Genomic DNA, 20018 nt, shown 5'->3' on the forward strand with positions numbered 1-20018 from the left:
CCTCTTTGAAGGTGTGTGGGGACTTAAGAGGAGCCCAGGACTTGGCCCAAAGGGTACAGATTCTTTGCAGAAAAAGGGGCAGATTCAATCTAGTAAATAATTTATTCATATAGACCTATCAGAACTATTAGTTTCTCTCGTATACTGACCAGTATAGGCCACAGTCCTACAACAGAATAAAAGCAGGCCACTTTTATGCCCAAATGGAGTCCCATAGATGTCAGTGGATCTCTGCATTGACACAGAAGTCCGCCCTTGGCTGCAGGATCAACATTAAAGAAAGCTATTTCAGAATCAGCTAGTAAATCAGGGCTAGAGCCGCAAAGAAATTTTGGAGCCTAATGCCTCATTAGGCACCTATATCCAAAATTTAGTTCCTCAAAACTCCACACAGCTGCCATCAAACCCTTTAGACACCTAAATTCCCAATCTGTCTAAATTTCTGCCAGTGGCATCTGCAAAGCTACCTAAATCCTGGTGCACCCCACACAGCTCAGAATCTAAGCCCCAGTGGGATTCTCAGACTGGGTGTTCCCTGCCTATGTCACCTGTGGGACCACATCCCATAGGCACTTTCAGAGCCTGCTGGAATGGATCTTACTCAAAGCAGAAGGGGAGAAGGTGGTGGTGGTAGTCCAGTGGTCAGGGCACCTGCATAGGAGACCCAGGTTCAAATCTCTATGCTGCCTGACTCGAAGCAGCAACTTCAGCACCGCCACCATGTCAATATCCTCATTTCCTTTGTGGAAGGACTGACCTGGCATTGGCACTTAACTCCAGGAGTGGGTTCATAGCTGTGAATCTTATGTGGAAAGATGTGCCTCACTCCCTTTGAAGGACAGGTGTTAGGCCACACTCTCCTCCTCAGCATTTCCTATTAGCTAATTTAGGTGGTTCCCTGCTCAGCTTACTGGCTTTTGTGGATCCCGTTCTTAGGTGTCTGTCTAACTCTTCCTACGGATCATATAGAGAGCCTGGATGCCTAACTCAGCGCTCCGGATTCCACTAGACAGCAGGGCCCCTAAGCATTAGGCAGGGCAATACTGAAAGTCCTTTTTGTGGATCTAGCCCCCTGCAATCCATTGACAAACTGCATTGAATCTAGAGTGCTTCAGAGAACAGAAGCTAGGCACTCCCCCGAGAAATGCAGAAAACCACTTATTTATTTATTGAGGCCTCCCTAAAAGGGTTCTCAGAAATGTTGACAACTACTCGCTTATCAAATTGCTAAATCCACAGCTTGAGGTGTTTAAAAAAGATTATGAAATATTCATAGCTACACAACTTTATGAGAAGATGTCATAATTATTGAGACAGGGTCTGAAATGAACTCAACCAGTACATATTCACACTTTTAAATAAGCGAAGTTACTTAAACAATTAGAGTCACAAAATCTAGCATGAACCACTGCAGACCTTTTCTTTATTCTAAACAATTTTTTCCCTACATTTTCCACTGCTGCGTAAGGTTACTATTGTCTAAGTAAAGCATGTAAGAAGTTGTATTCATTTGGGAGATGATAATGAGAGAAATCAGACAGGAAACAAAACCCAGACTGTTTGACTGCCAGCTTGTGTGCAATTTTATGCAATTAATATGGCATACATTTTCAATTTGAAGCTTGAACTGTTATATTGTTAGCAGCTTAACTCTGTTCTACCCTTTCAGAAATAATGTCCCACTAACTGTTGTCGTTTTACCCATCCATTAGTCAGGTAGCCAGTCAGAAATATCTCTCTCTCTCTCTTCATGGCAGAATTCAGACCATCACAGACTCGTTAATTCCACCACTGATAATAAGGGTCATTGAAGGAAATGATACAGATACAACTGTGCTGAACATCAGACATTGTTTGAAGGAGCCAAATTCAATCTGATGTATGTAAAAAATTCAAGTATATGCCTAAGAGAGCAGCAGGAGAAATTTTCTCATTCTTTTTTGTGAGATCTGACATCAGCATATAGATGGTTTCATCAATTATTGAGACCGAGACTGAGAAAGGAAAAAAGAATGATTTGGGGGCTTCATTTTTGAAGTTTGAATGTGGAGAGCTCAGACTGAATCAGAACTAGTACGTCTGAATCTTTAGAATTAGCTGCTTCTTTATTGTACTAGCTCTGCTTTGTAATGATGGAGAGCCTTAGAGTCTGGAACTAAAAGGATTTTAATATCTTGTGAAAAGCTAAACTGTGTCTTCAGTGTTCTTAGACCAGAATAGCATTTATGAAAGTACACGTTCCTTTCTCTTTGGTAAATACATTTGTACTTGAAATAGCTTCAAAACGCTTAGCTTCAGATTAAACTATTACTACTCTGTTTGTTTATAAAGGGTTACGGTTAGATAGTCCTGGGCAATTTCATTTTAACAGTTATTCTGATGCTCTTGCTTATAACAAAGCATCGGGCAAAAACCTATTGTATATATTTATGCATTACAAAAAAATAAGTAGTCTCTTGGTTGCAAAATCTGAAAGCTGTAACACAAACTGATGGAGAAAAATGATGGCAAATCTCCTTGCTCAGTAAGCTCTCAGTTCTGTCACCCTTACTCACATTGAGTAGTACCCTTTCTCCTTAAGTAGTCAGAGTGATTTAGTAAGGGCTACTTATGGAGTAAGCTGCTACTCAACATAAGTATGGATAGCAGAATCAGGCAGTTACTTTGCATGCTTTAGTACATTTTATACATGTAACATTCAGCACTCAACAAAAATAATTAGCATTTGATGCTAAATACAGAAGTGTTTCATATAATGCGAAGCAGAAACATAATATTTACTCCAGGATATAACATTGTTATTCTGCCACTATAAAATACTCCATTTTTAACATTTTAACAGGGGAATTAAAGATCATTTTTAAACTTAGTAGTTGCTAAGCAATATGCTGTTAGCAGGACTCCAACAGCTTGGAGCATTTAGCATTTTAAAACCTATGTTATCTTTATATGATTACACAATTTGCAAAATACAGTTAGAGATCAACAAGGAAGTTTGTAATTTGCTTAGACAATAACATAGTGCTATTATTCAGTACTTTTCTGAGTCCTTGTTTGTTGTACCCAGACTCAGGAGCACCACACACCACAGTTGTTGGACTGTCTCCCTATATCACCAGTTCCCAGAAAACTTCAGAGTCCAACTTCATGTTGTCAATGGAAGAGTAGGAGAGCAGAGACAGGGAAGCAATGACACCCAGGCTTCTGAGGGAGCCATCCTAACTCAGGGCTGAGGTAGACAAGCAAGTAGAGTGGAACCACTTCAAATAGATTTCTCCATGTTCATGGAATAACTGTGGCTGGAGGGGCATACCTTTGCTGATTCCATTGGCAAACAAACCCCATCTCATGACAAGCTGATTAGTTGAGACCTCTGTGGGTTTCTTGGAATTTGCATATTTTTTAATCCTATGAGTTTTTCTCCAGGAGGGCATCATCCAAACCATGACATACATGTATGAGGGCTGTATTTAAACTGTAGAGTGAGTTATGCATCTGATGGGGCTCAGAGTAGTCTCTTTCTTACCTGTAAATCTTTTGATACTCCGCTATTCCTCCAGAAAACACATAGGTAAAATTCTGGCACCACTAAAGTCAATGAGAGTTTCGCCATGGACTTCACTAGGGGCAGGATTTTATCTCACATTTCTGAATCCTCCTGTCCTGCATATGGAGGATCCTACAAAGAAGAGTGTGTTTGGACAAATCAAAATGTAGCACTTCTATTACTGTATGACAACAAAATGCATTCAAAGCCAGCTGTCTAATGCCTGGAAGGTGCCAATAAAAGATGAAATAACTTATGCTCCTTGAGTTTCCTTAGCTGTGTACCCAATAAGAAGCTGTCTGATATCTTTCAGATCCATCATGGATCCTAACATAAAAGCCAGCATTCCAGGATGTCATTTGGATTTCTGACTCTTGCTGGGGTAGTCTGGGATTACATTGGTTCATATCCATAGCTGTCTCTCTCTATAACATACATTATAGCTAATTTTCTTTTTTCAATGGCTTTTCATTTACACGTGCCTTCACTTTTTTTGTTCACATACAAAGCTGTAGATTCACATACAAAGCTGTAGAATCACAATATACCAATGTACATAAATGCTACTAGAAGGTAAGATAGGTCTGGCTAAATATCATTTTGTAAATGTATTTAGAAACAGATGATGTGGTAGGGGTGGTTCCTCTATCTTCTTTGGCCAACCACTTATGTCATTGAACTTCATAAGACACTACTGAAAAGTCAGAGTAATTTCAAAAACTGTACTTGCAAAGCACCCAGTCCTCCAAGTTGCTGAGCCCTTCAGTTCCCATTAAAATCATTGGGAGTAGGGGCTGCTCAGTGCCTTGCAGGCTTGGACTCTACATCAGAAGTTTTTAATTTGTGTGCCTGATGTTAAGGGAGGAAAGTGGAATAATAAGAATTCAGTTTGCCACTTGCCCAGCAGCACCTGGTTTTTATGAGTGTACATTGCAGTTTCCCCTGTTTTTTGTGGGAGAATGCAGTTTCCAGACCTGATATATCTCTAGGGGACATTACAGTTCCCCTTTCCCCCATTAGATCATATGGTGTTAGAACAGCAGACCAAAACCAAATACATACTTCACAGAACCCCCGTCAGGACACGTAACGATTTCTCAAGCCGTTCAGCCTTTGTTATATTGAAAACAAACTTTATAACAAGACATACTGTAAATTCTTTCCTTACTTGGGAAAAGTGTGGCTCCTTGGGGGCAATTGCAAATATTTTGTTATCACCTACTCTTGTGTCATCTAACAGGCAAAGCTGCACTCCAAGAAGTTTCTTGCTAGGGTTTGAAAAATTTGCATACAACTCACTGTTTTGAGCATTCTCACTTTATTATACACACTGCAAATGTATTTGGCTCATTATTTTTTATGTACAGAGTGCTTGGAAATGTTAGAACCTGGGGTAAAAACCTACTTAGGATTTTAATAACTCTTGCAAAATACCCTGTATTTCAGAAGTAGAGCTCACTGTCATTACCATGTAACACAACCTCCTGTGAGGCTACTTGAGACAATAACTGTGTTCTGACAGGAGACTCCAGTGAAGCCAACGTTAGCCTCACCCATTCCCTTGGTACATACAGATTATTCCTGTTAGAATTAATTGAAGAATCAAATTATTAGAATTAATGGTTATTACATTAGTGCAGAGGGCCAAATCCCAGTACCTTGCTCAATAGACAGAGTAAATGGTCTCTGTAGGGGAATCCCATTTGGATCCAGGGAAATGGAATCGTCCCTCACCAGTACACCCCTTTCCCAGTTACTCCCTGTGGGCTGCCCCATTCCTCACCCTTCAGGACATTTTTGTCCATGGGCAAGGAATAATAGGATTTGGCCCATAGGCCCTGCCACAAAGCCCACTGAAGTCAATGGAGAAGGCTCTGCTTTGGCACTGGTGAGTTTTGGAACAGGCCCATAGAATGGAAACTAGGCCACATGTTTTGTATCATGACTCAAAGGTTTCCAATCTTATGCCACTTCATAGAGAAATTATAGTGAGTATTCTCTCTGTGTACAGTATTTGGATCACATTTTATCTTACTTTCTAGACAGTATTTTAACAAATACATTAGATTGGCTATGCAAACTACAGTGTATATACCAAGTTACTTGATTTATTATTCACCAGCAAATATATGATAAAAAGTAACTCTGCATATAATTATCACAACTACTGACTTACTTATAATTAACTTTGAAAAATTGCTGGTTTAGGAGATATTATAGATTACAATTTTAAATGTAAGTAGCTTCAGAAAATCTCTCATGATCTATGCAAGTGCAAGGTATTCAATGAAGAATTAATTCCCTAAACTACTAATCAGCTCTCTCTCCTGTCTTATCAAATTGTAAATACATTATTACTGTATTAAAGCGAGCTAATTAAAGCAGAGCCTGCATTTAACAACATACCTAATACCCCCCCAACATAATCAACAATGTTCTGAGACCATACACAGCAAATGTTAGAAAATTAAACCGATACTTTAATAGTGATGCTGCACTTTTTTTTATTTTTATTTTTTTAAGGAAGAGAAGGGAAAAAATAATACACAATCATTCTGGAGAAACAAGTGAGAGAGGTATTAATTCTATTCACTCTACAGCTGTAATCCCACAAGCATCTACAAATAGAATCTGGAAGACATCCAGCTGAAACTTGCTTAATTTATTAACATTTTTAATAGATGTGGATATTAAATGCTGCAAACCAAAATAAGAAATTTTAAAAAAGGAAGACCGCAAGCCCATACATCTTGTAAGAGGAATGTACTAGAAACTTAAACATGAAAGCTCAGTGAAGCCTAGCCAAGCAAGCAAATTGAGCATCATTTGCAAAACCTCTTTTTTAGTTCTTTTTTGTTTCAACCACAAATAAGGCACCATAATCATAAAACAGGTCAAAAAAATTACTAAAAAATTATTCCACAGTCAAACAAACATAAATATAACGCATAATACCCAGCAAGAAACCCTTCAACCAAAGTTATTTTTGAAATTCTTTGTGTAAACCTCTAAGTTTTTTACTCCGCGTTTACACACCCTAAAGACCTCAGATTATATGATGCCATTAATATTATTTGGCAACAAAAAGCAAGTTTTATCAATATAGAGTATAATGATAAATCTATAGGATTTTATTTGATATATATATATACACACCCACACAGGAAAAAAAATTGAGCAGGAAATCTAAGAGATTTCCCAATGAAATCAATAAAAACATTTGCAGGGTGCTGTCAGTGATACTGTTTAGGTGCAATAGAGTTACAGACCTGTTTGATCATTGTTTATTACCGGGCTCATAATTTTGTTTTTAATATAAGTGGATCAGAGAGAGGGGTTTTTGCCCCCAACAACAGATTCTTTAGATTCCATGTACACAGAAATACTTATCTGACTTGTTTTATTTAAACACACAACTGATATTGCACATTAGTCTGAACTAAAAACAAAAGCATTTTTTCCCTCAGGTCAATTTGCTGGCTTTTGGGGTGATTATTTACAAAGTATTTCGACACACTGCAATGTTAAAGCCAGAAGTTAGCTGTTATGAAAATATAAGGTAAGTTTCCCTTTTAACACAAATTCTACAGTCCATAACTCTAAATACAATCAGAGGTTAAAGTGATCATTCCAAAAATAATGGATTTGCCTACTCAAAGATTTTTTTAATGGTTTGTAGAAAGAAAACTAATTCTCTGTTATCACATTAAATTCATTTTGGGCTAGATTCTGCCATCTTTTGCTCACATTGAGCAATGCCTTATTCCTCAAATAGTCCCACTGACATGAATGGGGCAGCCTGCAGAGTAAATAAACCCTACACAAGGTGAGTATGAGAATCTAGCCCTTTATAAAGAAGAGGTTAAAGACTGGTGGTAAGGGTTAAACGACTAATTTTCCATTCCTTTTGAAGCACCAGATCCTGCAGCCCCTACTCAGGCAAAAACTGATTTCAGGAACCGTGCCTGAATCAGAACTGAAAGATTTCTCCCTGAGTAGAGACATATAATAAATATATGAAGAAACCAAGTTCTCAGTGAGTCACTTTATCTGTGAAGAAATTGTACAATGAGGCTCAGTGTTTCTTTCTTTTCTTTTTTCTTCCCCAGGATTTTTACTTTGCATGCTGCTATGATTTTTCCATCAACTCGCTCTCTTTAAAACTGATTTATAGGGACCTTGAAAACCGTTTGTGCAGGAAAAGCTGAAGTGTACTACAGGGAACATTGAAAACAACTTACTGTTTGTGTTGCTTAGAAACACTCCTGCAGTTTCAATGCATTGCCCAAGATTTATAGTTAGGATTTAGAAATTGTTTGATTGATTACTTTCTCTTATCCCTCATCCTTCATAGCTTCATGTAGTGAGTTGGTTTTAATGAAGTTGAAAATTATTCATTTTCAGAGGAACAATGCTAAAAATGTCTTCTGCTCTAAGGAAGCCCTGCAATGACTGGGCTAAGAATGAATATGAAAGTAATGAGTGGTTTCATTTCCAAGACAACATACTGTAATTTGCTAGAGCGAAGGAGCTATACAATATGTTAGCAAAAATAAATCACAGCCAATCAATGTATAGAATATTAAGGCAGCAATATTCTGACCTGGAACTATGTGAAGCTATTTGTGTTGTAAAAGCAAAATCTTTTTATTTTTATTTTTACTTTTTTTTAAAAGAGAGTGCATTGTTTTACTGCCGGCCCCATTTTCTGATGAGGGCGTCATAAGATCCCTTTGATGCCATGCATATGTGCTGACCTAAGAGCATACTGTACATTTTTCCTGGTTTGGGGAGGGGAGAATACTTCATAACAGACATATGTTTTACCTTGGGGAATTACACTCACAGTAGATTTAAAATCAAATCATACAGCACTGCAGTACACCAGAGGAAACTTATATGAAGATTAAGAAAGCCAGTGTTTTAAATCCATCCAGTTTTACTCTTTTCCTATTCTACAATGACTGTGAGCATATTCTTGCAATAGTGCCGCAGCACAACCTAAAGGACACACCATGTAACTGCAAAAAGCTAAATGCTCTCAGACCCTTTGTGAAGCATTAATTTTTCAAAGGAGAGATTAGAGGAAGAAAATGACGTAAGTCACCACATTGATTGCAATGTTTTTCTTTTCCCTAGGTCTTGTGCTCGGGGTGCTCTTGCTCTCCTGTTCCTTCTTGGGGCTACCTGGATCTTTGGGGTGCTCCATGTGGTCCAGGGATCAGTGGCCACTGCGTATCTTTTTACAATTTTCAATGCGTTTCAGGGGATGTTCATCTTCCTATTTCTTTGTGTTTTATCTAGAAAAGTAAGTACCATCTTTCCGGTGGGAAATGTTTCATGTGAATATTCATATATAGCTACATAATCAGGAACCTAGTCCTGAAAACATTTACGCACATGAGTATCTTTTTATGCATCTGAATTAGCTCTTTGAGGTCAATGAGGGGCATTTACATATATGAAGTTACTCATGTGTAGAAGTGTTTACAGGATCGTGCCCTCTGGCATAAGTGGTGTAATCCTGACCCCACTGAAGACCATGGGTCTTTTGCCATTGAGGGGCCAGAATTTCATCCCAAATTCTTATCTTCTCAGATATTTCTCACAGGTTTAGAGTTTTTAAAACAATGCATTTCAATGTCAAAAATGATTACAGTGCAACTACTCTATGAAATAATGTAAAAGGTTGAATAAATCTGGCCTTCATTCTTTTCAATTAGGATCTGACCTGGGGCTTACTGTTCACCTTCCAGTTCTGAGATTATGTAGTCTTTGGTGTCCTTTCCTAGTGCCAAAACCAGTACCTCAATACTGAACACCTTTAAAACCAAGTAAAATGGAACACTGGCTTTATTAGTCTGTTAATAAATTGGTCATGTTTAATCCCATCTTTTCATTTCAGATCCAGGAAGAATATTATAGGTTGTTCAAAAATGTTCCTTGCTGTTTCAGCTGCTTAAGGTAAATGGAAGAAAAATATGTATGAGCAGTACAATGGAAGAAGGGAGGAAACCAGGCATTATTATTGTTATTTCAGAAAATGTAGCACTGTGAAAATATGAAATGACCTAGTGAACAGATATCTCTCTTAACTCAATAGCTATCTCTCCAGTATAGGCATTGTACTTAAATGTGCACTCATGCACAGTGTTTATACTACACTGTGTACAATCGGTATACATACACAAGAGAAGCTGAATTATTGTAAAACAAATATCATAAACAAGAAGAGAAAAGGAGTAGAATTGCTAAAGATGCTAGAGACTTTTCATAGTTTAGGGTTTATTTCTAATATTAGAAATATCTGCAGTTCATGAGAGAGAAAGAGGGAGAGAAAAAACCAACCGGCACAGCAGATTTTATTAATCACTTTGCTAGTGGAAACATTCCTGTTGCCTTTTTTGTGGTAATGAGATTCTTCACATAAAGTTGTATATTACCATCTACAGGGAACGGGTTCCATTAAAGTGTTCATAGATACAGGTCTGCTTCAGCCCAAGCTTTTGTTCAATTTAAAGTAGATTTTTAAAATGTTTTGTGGTTTCATATAATTCTCTTCTCCCTCCCAAATATATATTAATCTTTTTTTTAACTTGTAAGGAATTCCTCTGAGGTCTGGTCTAATAAAATAATGTGGACTAGACATTTTGTAAGTCCAATTTCTTTTGTGAATATCTTCACAAGAATTTGGTGCTGATTTTATTTAACCGTTGAAAGATTGATATCTACTACGTCCAGGATTGTGACTTGAGAAGGTTTAGGAAAAGAAATGTTTTCATGAGTTTGTCATCTGGTGCACATTTTGAGGATCCTGACCTTATTTGTCAAACTAAAATGCAGGCGCATAAGTTACATGGGCAAATCAATGCAAGTGTAAATGCAAGGGTATGTGCCTTAGTTTCAGTGTAAAATATATTGTAAATATAGCAGATTCCTTTGCTTCCTTTATGACATGCAATAGTCTTCCATCCAGGCCCCAGATACTGCAAGCACTTACACATGTGTTTAACTTTAAGCATGTGATGATTCTGTTGATGTCAATGGGCCTACTCATGTACATTTTGCACGATTGGAGCCTAAACATGTTGTTTCAGCATTTCCAATGTTGTCCTCTTATAAGGTCTGCTGTCACGTCATCCTTTTAAGTGCCTGGTCCTGTGAGGTGCAGAGACCCCTCAGTTCTCACTGCCTTCTCAGAAAGTGCCTCGCACCTTATAGAATCAGGCCCAGTACCATTACTGGTAGAGGGCTGTGTAAATATGTATCTGTTTATAAAATTCTACTACTATCTTTTTTTCTGTTGAAATAAAGAACACTTCTCAATAATTTTATTTATAACCAAGAAGGCTTTTTAGCAATGGTCAAATTTGCTTGGTTTTTGTCTATTTTCCTTACATACAAGTCCTTACTTACAGTACATTTCTCATTAAACATATTGTATGTTTCTGTCAAAATCTTCTTTGGAAAATTCAAGTGGCAATTTTCTTTTCATTTTTTTTTTCAGAGAGAAGTAATTACTGTCGGTCACCTGTATGTAAAATATGTTAATAAACTGAACTGTTTTGTCTGATTCTTTCAACATGTTTCCTTTAGTTCGTTTAAAGAAATAAAGAAACAAGTTTTATAGCTAACATATTACTTGGCCTGAATGTTTTGCTGCATCTGTTTTGCTAGCTGTATATTCTCCTTAAGCTATGGGGATATACAGATGCATATCACTTACATATGTGTTTTCACAGGAATACCTATTAACGCATCATCTGTTATCTCATATAGAAATGTGTAACCTGTGCTAAGGTTGTCTGGGCAAAGAAACACCTCTACTAACTCCATAATGACTTCAGTATGCTCAGGGAGATTGAAAAAGTACCTTTGAACGAAAATATCCCACAAAGTGTTTACATTACAATGGACTTTATAATTAAAGAACATATTTTAGAGCAAAACTCTGCTGTCCAATCCACGAGTCGCATCTTTACTCTGATACTTTACTTTCCTCACAGATCCATGCTTGAAAGAGAAGATCTATCATGTGGCTCTTAGAGTTCTTAAATCTTAGGACCTTAATATATTTGTCCTCACTAAATGTTGAGGATAAATATAATTGTACAGGGCACATCAGTCACCTCATCAACACATGCCCCATCCCACACAGGTTTCTCATTTCCAATACTATTTCCAGAATAAGCCTTTCCCTCACCTTTAGGCATCTACCACTGTGAACATTTGAAATTGGCCCTTAGCCACACATTGAGGCAGCCAGTTTATCACTTCCTGACCAACTTTGGTGACCAGTCTGTTCTTCAGCTGCTCTGTGGTCTATACCAGTCTCTGTGGCAAGTACATACTGTTGCTTCTTGGGCTGAGAGTGGGAGAAGGGATTCAGCAACAGGTGGAAGATGGCTGTCATTGAATGAGCCAACAGGATAGGGAAGAGAGGAGATGGTTCCTGGCTTGGTGGAACTGTGCGCAGACAGGAGTCCTGAACCTGATTCAGTTCCCAGGGGATACTGGCATCGCACTTTCTAGTTGCTCCCCAAATCTCTTGGAAATTAGCTATTACCCAGGTTAAGCTACCTGAGTACTGACCATTTTCCTATGATTTAATTTGTTTAATTATGTTTAGATTCATGTGTTTCACTTGAGTAGTTTCCGTGCAGTGGAATTAGTGTTGAGTATTCAGGTAACCAATGAGTTTGTCACTGACAAACTGACTTGATTTTTATTGAGCTCTTTGGAAGACTTTTCCATACTGGATAAAGATCTTGTATTTCTCATGGAGGTCCCAATCCTGCAGCCTTAAGGACATGCATAAGTCTTTGTAGAATTGGACCCTTAGCAAATGAAGAATACTGTATACTACAATAGGTATAAAACCACACGGTCAAACTATATTGCTTTATTCTTTGATGTGTACTAAATGGCAAAATAAAATCATGATAAAAAAACGCATTTTTAATCAATAATGAAATAATAATGAAACTAGCAAAGGTCCTGTAATATGACAGGGTGTAATCAATAAATCGTGTACCACATAAATATTCTGTATGTCAAATCATATTTCAGGGTCTGTGTGTTTTGTTGATGTACCTTTCTGGCTCTTCAGATGCAATTTAAGAAATGTTATTCTGGGTTCAGAGTAATTACAATAAAATTCATTTCTGTGTGCTTCCACCAAAACCAAAGCATAGAATGTAACCAACAGAAATATCCAAATGGAAAACACCACCTACACATTATCTATGGCTTTGCTAAGAAAGCTCATACTCCAGCGAGTTGTATAACATGAACTAACTGCAGTGCCAATGAGAAATCTGCATGACCTATTTGTCAGGCCAGCTGATTACCAGTTGACTGATTTAAGCTCTTTTGAGATCTACAGATTAAGAGCTTTTGAAAGTGTGGCACATCAAAGTGGGTTCAGTGGTGGTGGTGGGGAATCAGTGAATGAGATAGATAAAAATAAAATGTTAAGATTCAACTCTGAAATTGTGCTGGCTGGAAGAGAGGGACTGTTTCTACTAAACCAATGAAAGCTTGTGTTCACTGTTATACTTGGAGATGTGCTACAGAACATTATAAATAAGATCTAGGTTAAGAAAGACCTGTTCATTCTGTAAATAATTACTTCCCCTCCATTCCTCACTGAATTGAAAGTGAATTTCAAAGAAGCTGCAGCATTTAGGAGATAATTATCCTCACAGCCAGCCCAGCTTTGGAAGCTTCAGACTGCAAGAGAAGTACTGCAGAATAGACCACCTGTAATCTTTGCCTGCTGTGAAGAAACAAGCATGTGCCGCCACCACCGCAAATATTGTTCAAATTACACTTAAAACTTTCCCAATTTTTTTTCAGCTCTCTAATTTTTTTCATGAATGGCAGTATCCCAGTGTGCCCATTTATTCCACTATTTAGTCCCACTTGGCAATCATGGGCATTTACAGCACAATGTTAATGTATAGTGATCATTATTACTATTTATAGGACATAATGTTACTTAGGTGGACAAAGTAAGTATTTACATATACCATACCCTCCCATGTCTCAGTTCTAAGTGATTGTGTACTACTTTTACACATAGATATTCCGTACATGGGCCATGTGGCCACAAACTACTCTTCATAAGTAGGAAGTTTTCTCCTCACATAGGCCATTTTCTCATTTGTACATAGGATAAATTGCTAACTGCATAGGGAGTTGAATTCAGTCTTTTCTGGTGTGGCTGCAAGGAAAGCAGGATGGATAACCTGGTAGTCTATTAAATTAGAGGTGAGAGGCTTGAATAGCCCAACAGTGGTCCTCTGCCTCAAGATGGTGTGGCCAGGTCAGATTATGTGGGTAGCACATAGTGCTCTTTTTGGACCAGCTGTTAAGAGCACTGCTGCATATGGTGGCAGTTGGCAGAATGAGCGCTGCCCCTATATTAGCAGAATGCTTCAGGCACCTCTTCCCAGGTGCCACAGCTTCAATACCACTCTATCATCAAATATCATTTATTATTTGTACTGTGGCAGCCCTCAAAGACTCCACTCAGGAGCAGTGGCCCCCTCCTACTACATAAAGACTCCACTCAGGAGCAGTGGCCCCCTCCTACTACATAGGAAGACTCGGTCCCTTTCTGGGAAATCTTACAAGTGGGATCTAAAAGCCAAAATGCAGCCCACAAAAATACTGAAATTTTCCTCCATCCAGGCCGGGCTGGCTCTAGGCACCAGCCCTCCAAGCATGTGCTTGGGGTGGCACTTTCTAAGGGGCGGCACTCCGCCCCCCCCTTTTTTATTTTTTATTTTTTTGCTTGGTGCGGCATTGCCGGGAGCTGGCCCTGGCATAGCCACTCGCCCTGTCAGCGCGGGAGCCAGGATCCACGCACCCTGCCCAGCCCAGCGGCGCCCTGCTCAGCCCACTCAGGGAAACGCCGCGCCACCCTGCGGAGACTCAGAGCGGCAGCGGCAGCAGGACCCCTCCTCCCTTCCTGCATCCCAGGCCTCGCCTCCCTCCTTCCCCGGCTCCTCACACATTCCGGGAGCCCCTCTCACCTTGCGGCGGCGGCGAGAGGGACTCCCAGAGTGTGTGAGGAGCCGGGGAGGGAGGGAGGCGGGGTTCCCTGGAGCCGAGCCCAGGCTGCGGCAGTGGCGAGAAGGGCTCCCAGAGTCAGGGCCATCCGGGGGGGGGGGGAAGCAAGTGAGGCAATTTTCCCTGGGCCCCACAGGGCCCCCCACGAGTATGTCGGAGGCTTCCCCCGCCTCCGTCTTCCCCCATCCCCTGGTGTCTCAGCTGGTAAGGGGATGGGGCTGCGAGCTGCAGCCGAGCAGTGGGAACTCAGGCCCCACTGGAGACACCACGCCGCTGCAGCGCTGTCCAGGAGAGGGGGTAAGCGGCATGGTAAGGGGCCGGGGCCAGAGCTGGGCACCCCCCCAGCACTGACCCCCAGCTCCAAGCCCAGCCCCTCTGAGCCGGGCACCCCCCGACCCCATCTCCCACAGCCCAGCCCCCCAGCTCCGAGCTCAGCCCCTCTGAGCCGGGCACCCCCCAACCCCATCCCCCACAGACCTGACCCCCAGCTCTGAGCCCAGCCCCTCTGAGCTGGACACCCCCCCGACCCCAGCTCCCACAGCCCAGCCCCCAGCTCCGAGCTCAGCCTCTGAGATGGGCACCCGACCCCATCCTCTGAGCTGGGCACCCCTAAACCCCATCCCCACACAGCCCTGACCCCAGCTCCGAGCCCAGCCCTCTGAGCCGGACACTCCTGACCCCATCCTCCCCACAGCACCGAACCCCAGCTCCGAGCTCAGCTCCTCTGAGCTGGGCACCCCAAACCCCATCCCCACAGCCCTGACCCCCAGCTCCGAGCCCAGCCCCTCTGAGCCGGACCCCGCCCGGCCCCATCCTCCCCACCGCACCGAACCTCAGCTCCGAGCTCAGCCCCTCTGTGATGGGCACCCCCCCGACCCCCAGCCCCCCCACAGCCCTGACCCCCAGCTCTGAGACCAGCCCCTCTGAGTTGGACACTCCCTGGCCCCATCCTCCCCACAGCCCTGACCCCCAGCTCCAAGCCCAGCCCCTCTGAGCCGGGCACCCCTGACCCCATCCCCCTCACAGCCCTGCCCCCCAGCTCCGAGCCCCGCCCCTCTGAGAAGGGCACCCCCCACACCCCCTCCCTCCCCACAGCCCTGACCTCCAGCTCTGAGACCAGCCCCTCTGAGTCGGACACCACCCGGCCCCATCCTCCCCACAGCCCTGACCCCCAGCTCTGAGCCCAGCCCCTCTGAGCCGGGCACCCCCCCGACCCCATCCCCCACAGCCCTGACCCCCCCAGCTCCAAGCCCAGCCCCTCTAAGCCGGACACCCCCCCGACCCCATCCCCCTGCAGCCCTGAGCCCAGCCCCTGTGAGCTGGGCACCCCGCAACTAAGAGCCCAGCTCCCCACCCAGGCCTGGGCAACAGCAGCACCACCCCCAGGCAGCGACAGCCCATTGGCACCAGCAACAACCCATTATGTAATTGCAAATGTCTACATACCATTAAAGCATTTAATGTTTTTAAATAATGTATTTCGTGTATTTTCAAATTCTTACAAATTAATTTTTGAATGTATTTCATTAGTTATTTTTTACATTTCCAAATACATGTTGCTATAGTATTGCCACTTTTTTATGCAAGGGACCCCCGAAATTGCTTTGCTCCAGGCCCCCTAAATCCTCTGGGCAGCCCTTCCCAGAGTGTGTGGGGAGCCGGGGGTCCACTGGAGCCGAGCCCGGGCTGCAGCGGCGGCAAGAGGGGCTCCTGAAGTGTGGAGGTGAGCGGCCAGCTGGGCTCGTCGGTGCTGAGCAGGTAGCCTCGCAGCCAGAGATCCTCGCCTTCCTGCCCACCGGGGCTGGGCCAGGGCGTGGTGAGGCTGAAGAGCAGCAGGTCCAGGATGCTCTCCAGGTCTTCGCCAGCATGTCGGGGGTGAGGGTGGTGAGCACGAACTGATCCACCTCGGCCACCAGCAGCACCATGAAGCCCAGGAAGGGGGTCGTGTTCTCCATGCCGCCCTGCAGCCGCACCGCCACCTGTAAGTTCTCCCACTCCACGCCGCCCAGCAGCTCCACCTGCATGGGGACAGAGTCGCAGCTGGGCCAGAGCTCAGCTGCTGTGTGCTGGTAGCAGATCCCATGTTTGGGGGGAGCCCAGTGCTGGGGTGGCAGGGGGTTGGCGGGGAGAGAGAGAGCCCAGTGCTGGGGCGGCAGGGAGTGCGGGTGGGGTGACACTGGTGGGCAGGGGTGGGAGCTCAGGGCTGGGGGGGGCAGCCAAAAATTTTTTTGGCTTGGGGCAGCAAAAAACCTAGAGCCAGCCCTGCATCCAGGGAAGGTGAGAGAGGGCTGGGCAGCTTCTCATCACTGGCTGAGCTCCTTCTTTTCGGTTTGTATTCAGACACACATAACTCCCTCACTGTGGCACTCGGCAGCTCTGGTGCACACAAGTGAAGATGCCACCCCATCAAACCAGACTGGAAAATCTATTTTTATATCAAATGACGTTAGGGTAGATATAGGATTGAAACCGTACCCTCTTCAGTGTACTGACACGCTATTTCACACAAAGAAAAATGTCAAACTTGCTAAAGCATTCCACAATACATGCAGCTCTCTACACCTCCCTATGTGTAAAGGATACAAACTGTGCTGACCTTATTTAGCATCCACTCTCCAACTTCAATGGAGATGGAAGCACTTAAATCTGCCCTGTACAGACAACTTCTCCATTGAAAGGTTTACACATCATTTCCTTGTGAAACACAATCCTATCTCTTTGAAGAGATTCAAGCAAGCTGTTCCTTGGTTGCTACTGTTAGTAGTTTTTAATAGCTGTAAATGTTTTGTGGTCCATACTCACTGAGCGGGTCGACGCGGTGAGTTCGACTTCTCCGAGTTCGAACTATCGCGTCTAATCAAGACGCAATAGTTTGAACTCCCCGCGCGCTCCGGTCGACTCCGGAACTCCACCACCACGAACGGCGGTGGCGGAGTCGACCTTGGAGCTGCGGAGTTCGACCCCGCTGTGTCTGGACGGGTAAGTAAGTCGAACTGGGGTACTTCGAGTTCAGCTATGCTATTCGCGTAGCTGAACTTGCGTACCCTAGTTCGACCCCCGCCCTTAGTGTAGACCAGGCCTTACAGTCAGACAGGCAGTAGGAATGTGTGACACAGAGTCTCATCCAAAAGCCTTTGATGCCTTGGGAGTCTTTCCATTGCCTACAATGGGCTTTGGGTCTGGCCCGTAGGTTATTACACTGATTCATCTGTGAATGCCTGGAGATTATCACCAAATCTCCCAGTGTGTGGTTGCACTTTTCTAGGACCTTTTTCCCAGAATACCTTTTGAGGAGCTACTGGCCCTTTAAATGTGACATACGAGCAACTGCTGCCCTAAAGCAGCCATTTTGCAACTGTCTGCTGTATCTCCTTCTCCTCCAGTAGGTAAGTATTCTCATCTCCTATTGTACTTACTCTTTAATATTTTGGAGGGTATGGTGGAGACTCACAAACTCAAGTACCATCTGTGAATTTCATTGAGGTGATGTTTACTCACACCAATCCTTACAGCAACACCCTAGAAATCTCCTTCTGACTTAATCCTTTGTATGTACCATAAGTATTTGTATAACCCCTTCAGTGCACATAAACCCAAGCCAATCTGAACAATTTGTGAGTAAGACTTGTCTGCCAACATTTGTTCATTATAAATCCATGTTGCTAATATCCATCATTTAATTATACTGTGTATAGTGATGCTCTCCCCCCATATGTGTTCCATTATTTTTCTGGGACTAGAAGTTTGACTTAAAGGCAGTAGTTTCCTGAATCACTTCTCTCCCTTTTTTGGAATATTGCTTATACAGTGTCCAGATTTCTGGTCCCTCCTTGGCTCCCCATGAGTTTCAAAAATAATTATCAGTGATACAATTTGTTTACTCTCCTTTAGCACCTAAATCCCAGTCCTACAAACACTTATGCATTTGCTCAGCTTTATGCATGAGTGGTTCCATTAACTTAAATAGAGCTACTCATGTGCATAAAGTTAAGCACATGTGTAAGTGTTTGCATGATCAGGGTCTTAGGATGCCTATTATCTGTACTAATGGATCTGCATATATTCATGGTCTCCCACTACAGTATTCCCTTATCTGCTCATTATCAGTAGTGATTTTTCATTAGTTATTCCTCATTTACTGATTATATACAGTGGGGCTTTTTTAAAGAGATTTTTTTTAAGTTTGGTATCTCAGCTATTTTTGAGACATCATTAATTTCATCCCTTCCTTCATTTGTTAATTAATGCACATACTTTCCCTCTAATACTACTTTCCCCCTCAACACACATATAAATGTTCATCTTAACCCCCTGTAGTTTAGCATCAGCTCATTTATGTTAGTGGTGAAAGATCAGGTTACAACACATAATCTGAAAATTTGTACCATGATGGAGTAGCAAAATCCCCAAAAATATCATGCCCAAGAAAGATCTAGAAATCATGCAGTCACTGTGACTCTTTCACAAGTCACGGTTCCTGTCACCCAGGAGTTAGGAGCTAAAAGAAATTAGCAGCATCTGCAGCACATTTGGCATGCGTGGTAGTAAAGTAGAAGGCAGGTTACACACATCTGCTTTCTAGCTGTTAGTGGAAAGCTAGGGTTAGTGCACCATGCTTTGCCCTTCACTTAAGTTATGGTGCATGCTGTAATAGAGCACAGCCTTCCTTCCCACATTCTGTTGTGCTCTCACACACTGAATTCCCACAGTTCTGCAGGATAACTCCTATTGGGTTCAGGATTTGGCCCATAGTGTTCAGAAAACCCTACTCATTTTGCTCATCCCTGAAATTTCAAAGGAGGGATCCAAAGCAGTTTTCATAACACTAAGCATTGATACAACCTTTTCTCACCTAGGACCCACAGTTTCTTTCCAGGCTCCAATCAAATTCTGCTATCCAAAGGGTGGCAGCCGTAGGCTCATAGTTTGAGGAACCAACATTTCATTGCTGGAGAGTATGGATGTTGCTTCATGGGAAGAGATGGAAATGGGGGATGGCTGGGTCACTTATAGAGGAAATGTTATTCTTCAAGTAGCGTGCCAATGGGTGCTCCACTCTTGGTGCGTGTGTGCCCACAATTGGAGATTTTCATGAGCAGTGTCCATTCAGCTGGTGTGTGCACCATTCGTATCCTTGTGCCCGACACTAAGGCTATATCAGGCTGCTCAGGCAAACCACCCAGGCAGCTCCTTCTCAACTGCTTTGGCCAGAGACAGAGCTAGTTTTTCCACTTCTTGTCTACCACAGAAATTAGAGGTTTTCTTTAATTAAGTAGTTAGTTCATTAGTAGTATTTCATTTAGTATTTGTTTAAAAACATTTTTTAAAATCACATTTTTGATTATAGAAACTTGTTCTGTTCCCTCTGGGGAAATCCTCCCTGTGAGGGGCGTGC

General features: G+C 42.5%; 1 protein-coding gene across 3 annotated transcripts in view; it reads left to right on the forward strand.

Moving 5' to 3' along the window:
- The window catches only part of ADGRL4 (adhesion G protein-coupled receptor L4), a 110877-nt gene extending 98288 nt beyond the window's left edge, over positions 1-12589 (forward strand). For 2 of the 3 annotated variants that reach the window (XM_039485386.1, XM_039485384.1), the window contains exons 14-17: positions 7015-7106; positions 8687-8855; positions 9453-9511; positions 11055-12589. In XM_039485386.1, coding sequence (XP_039341320.1) covers positions 7015-7106; positions 8687-8855; positions 9453-9511; positions 11055-11064 — 330 coding nt within the window. In that variant the 3' untranslated portion in view covers positions 11065-12589. The other variant, XM_039485385.1, reaches the window with a different exon arrangement.
- Positions 12590-20018: the final 7429 nt, after the last annotated feature.

This window comes from Mauremys reevesii, linkage group 8 (assembly GCF_016161935.1).
Source record: "Mauremys reevesii isolate NIE-2019 linkage group 8, ASM1616193v1, whole genome shotgun sequence".
Classification (NCBI taxonomy): domain Eukaryota; kingdom Metazoa; phylum Chordata; order Testudines; family Geoemydidae; genus Mauremys; species Mauremys reevesii.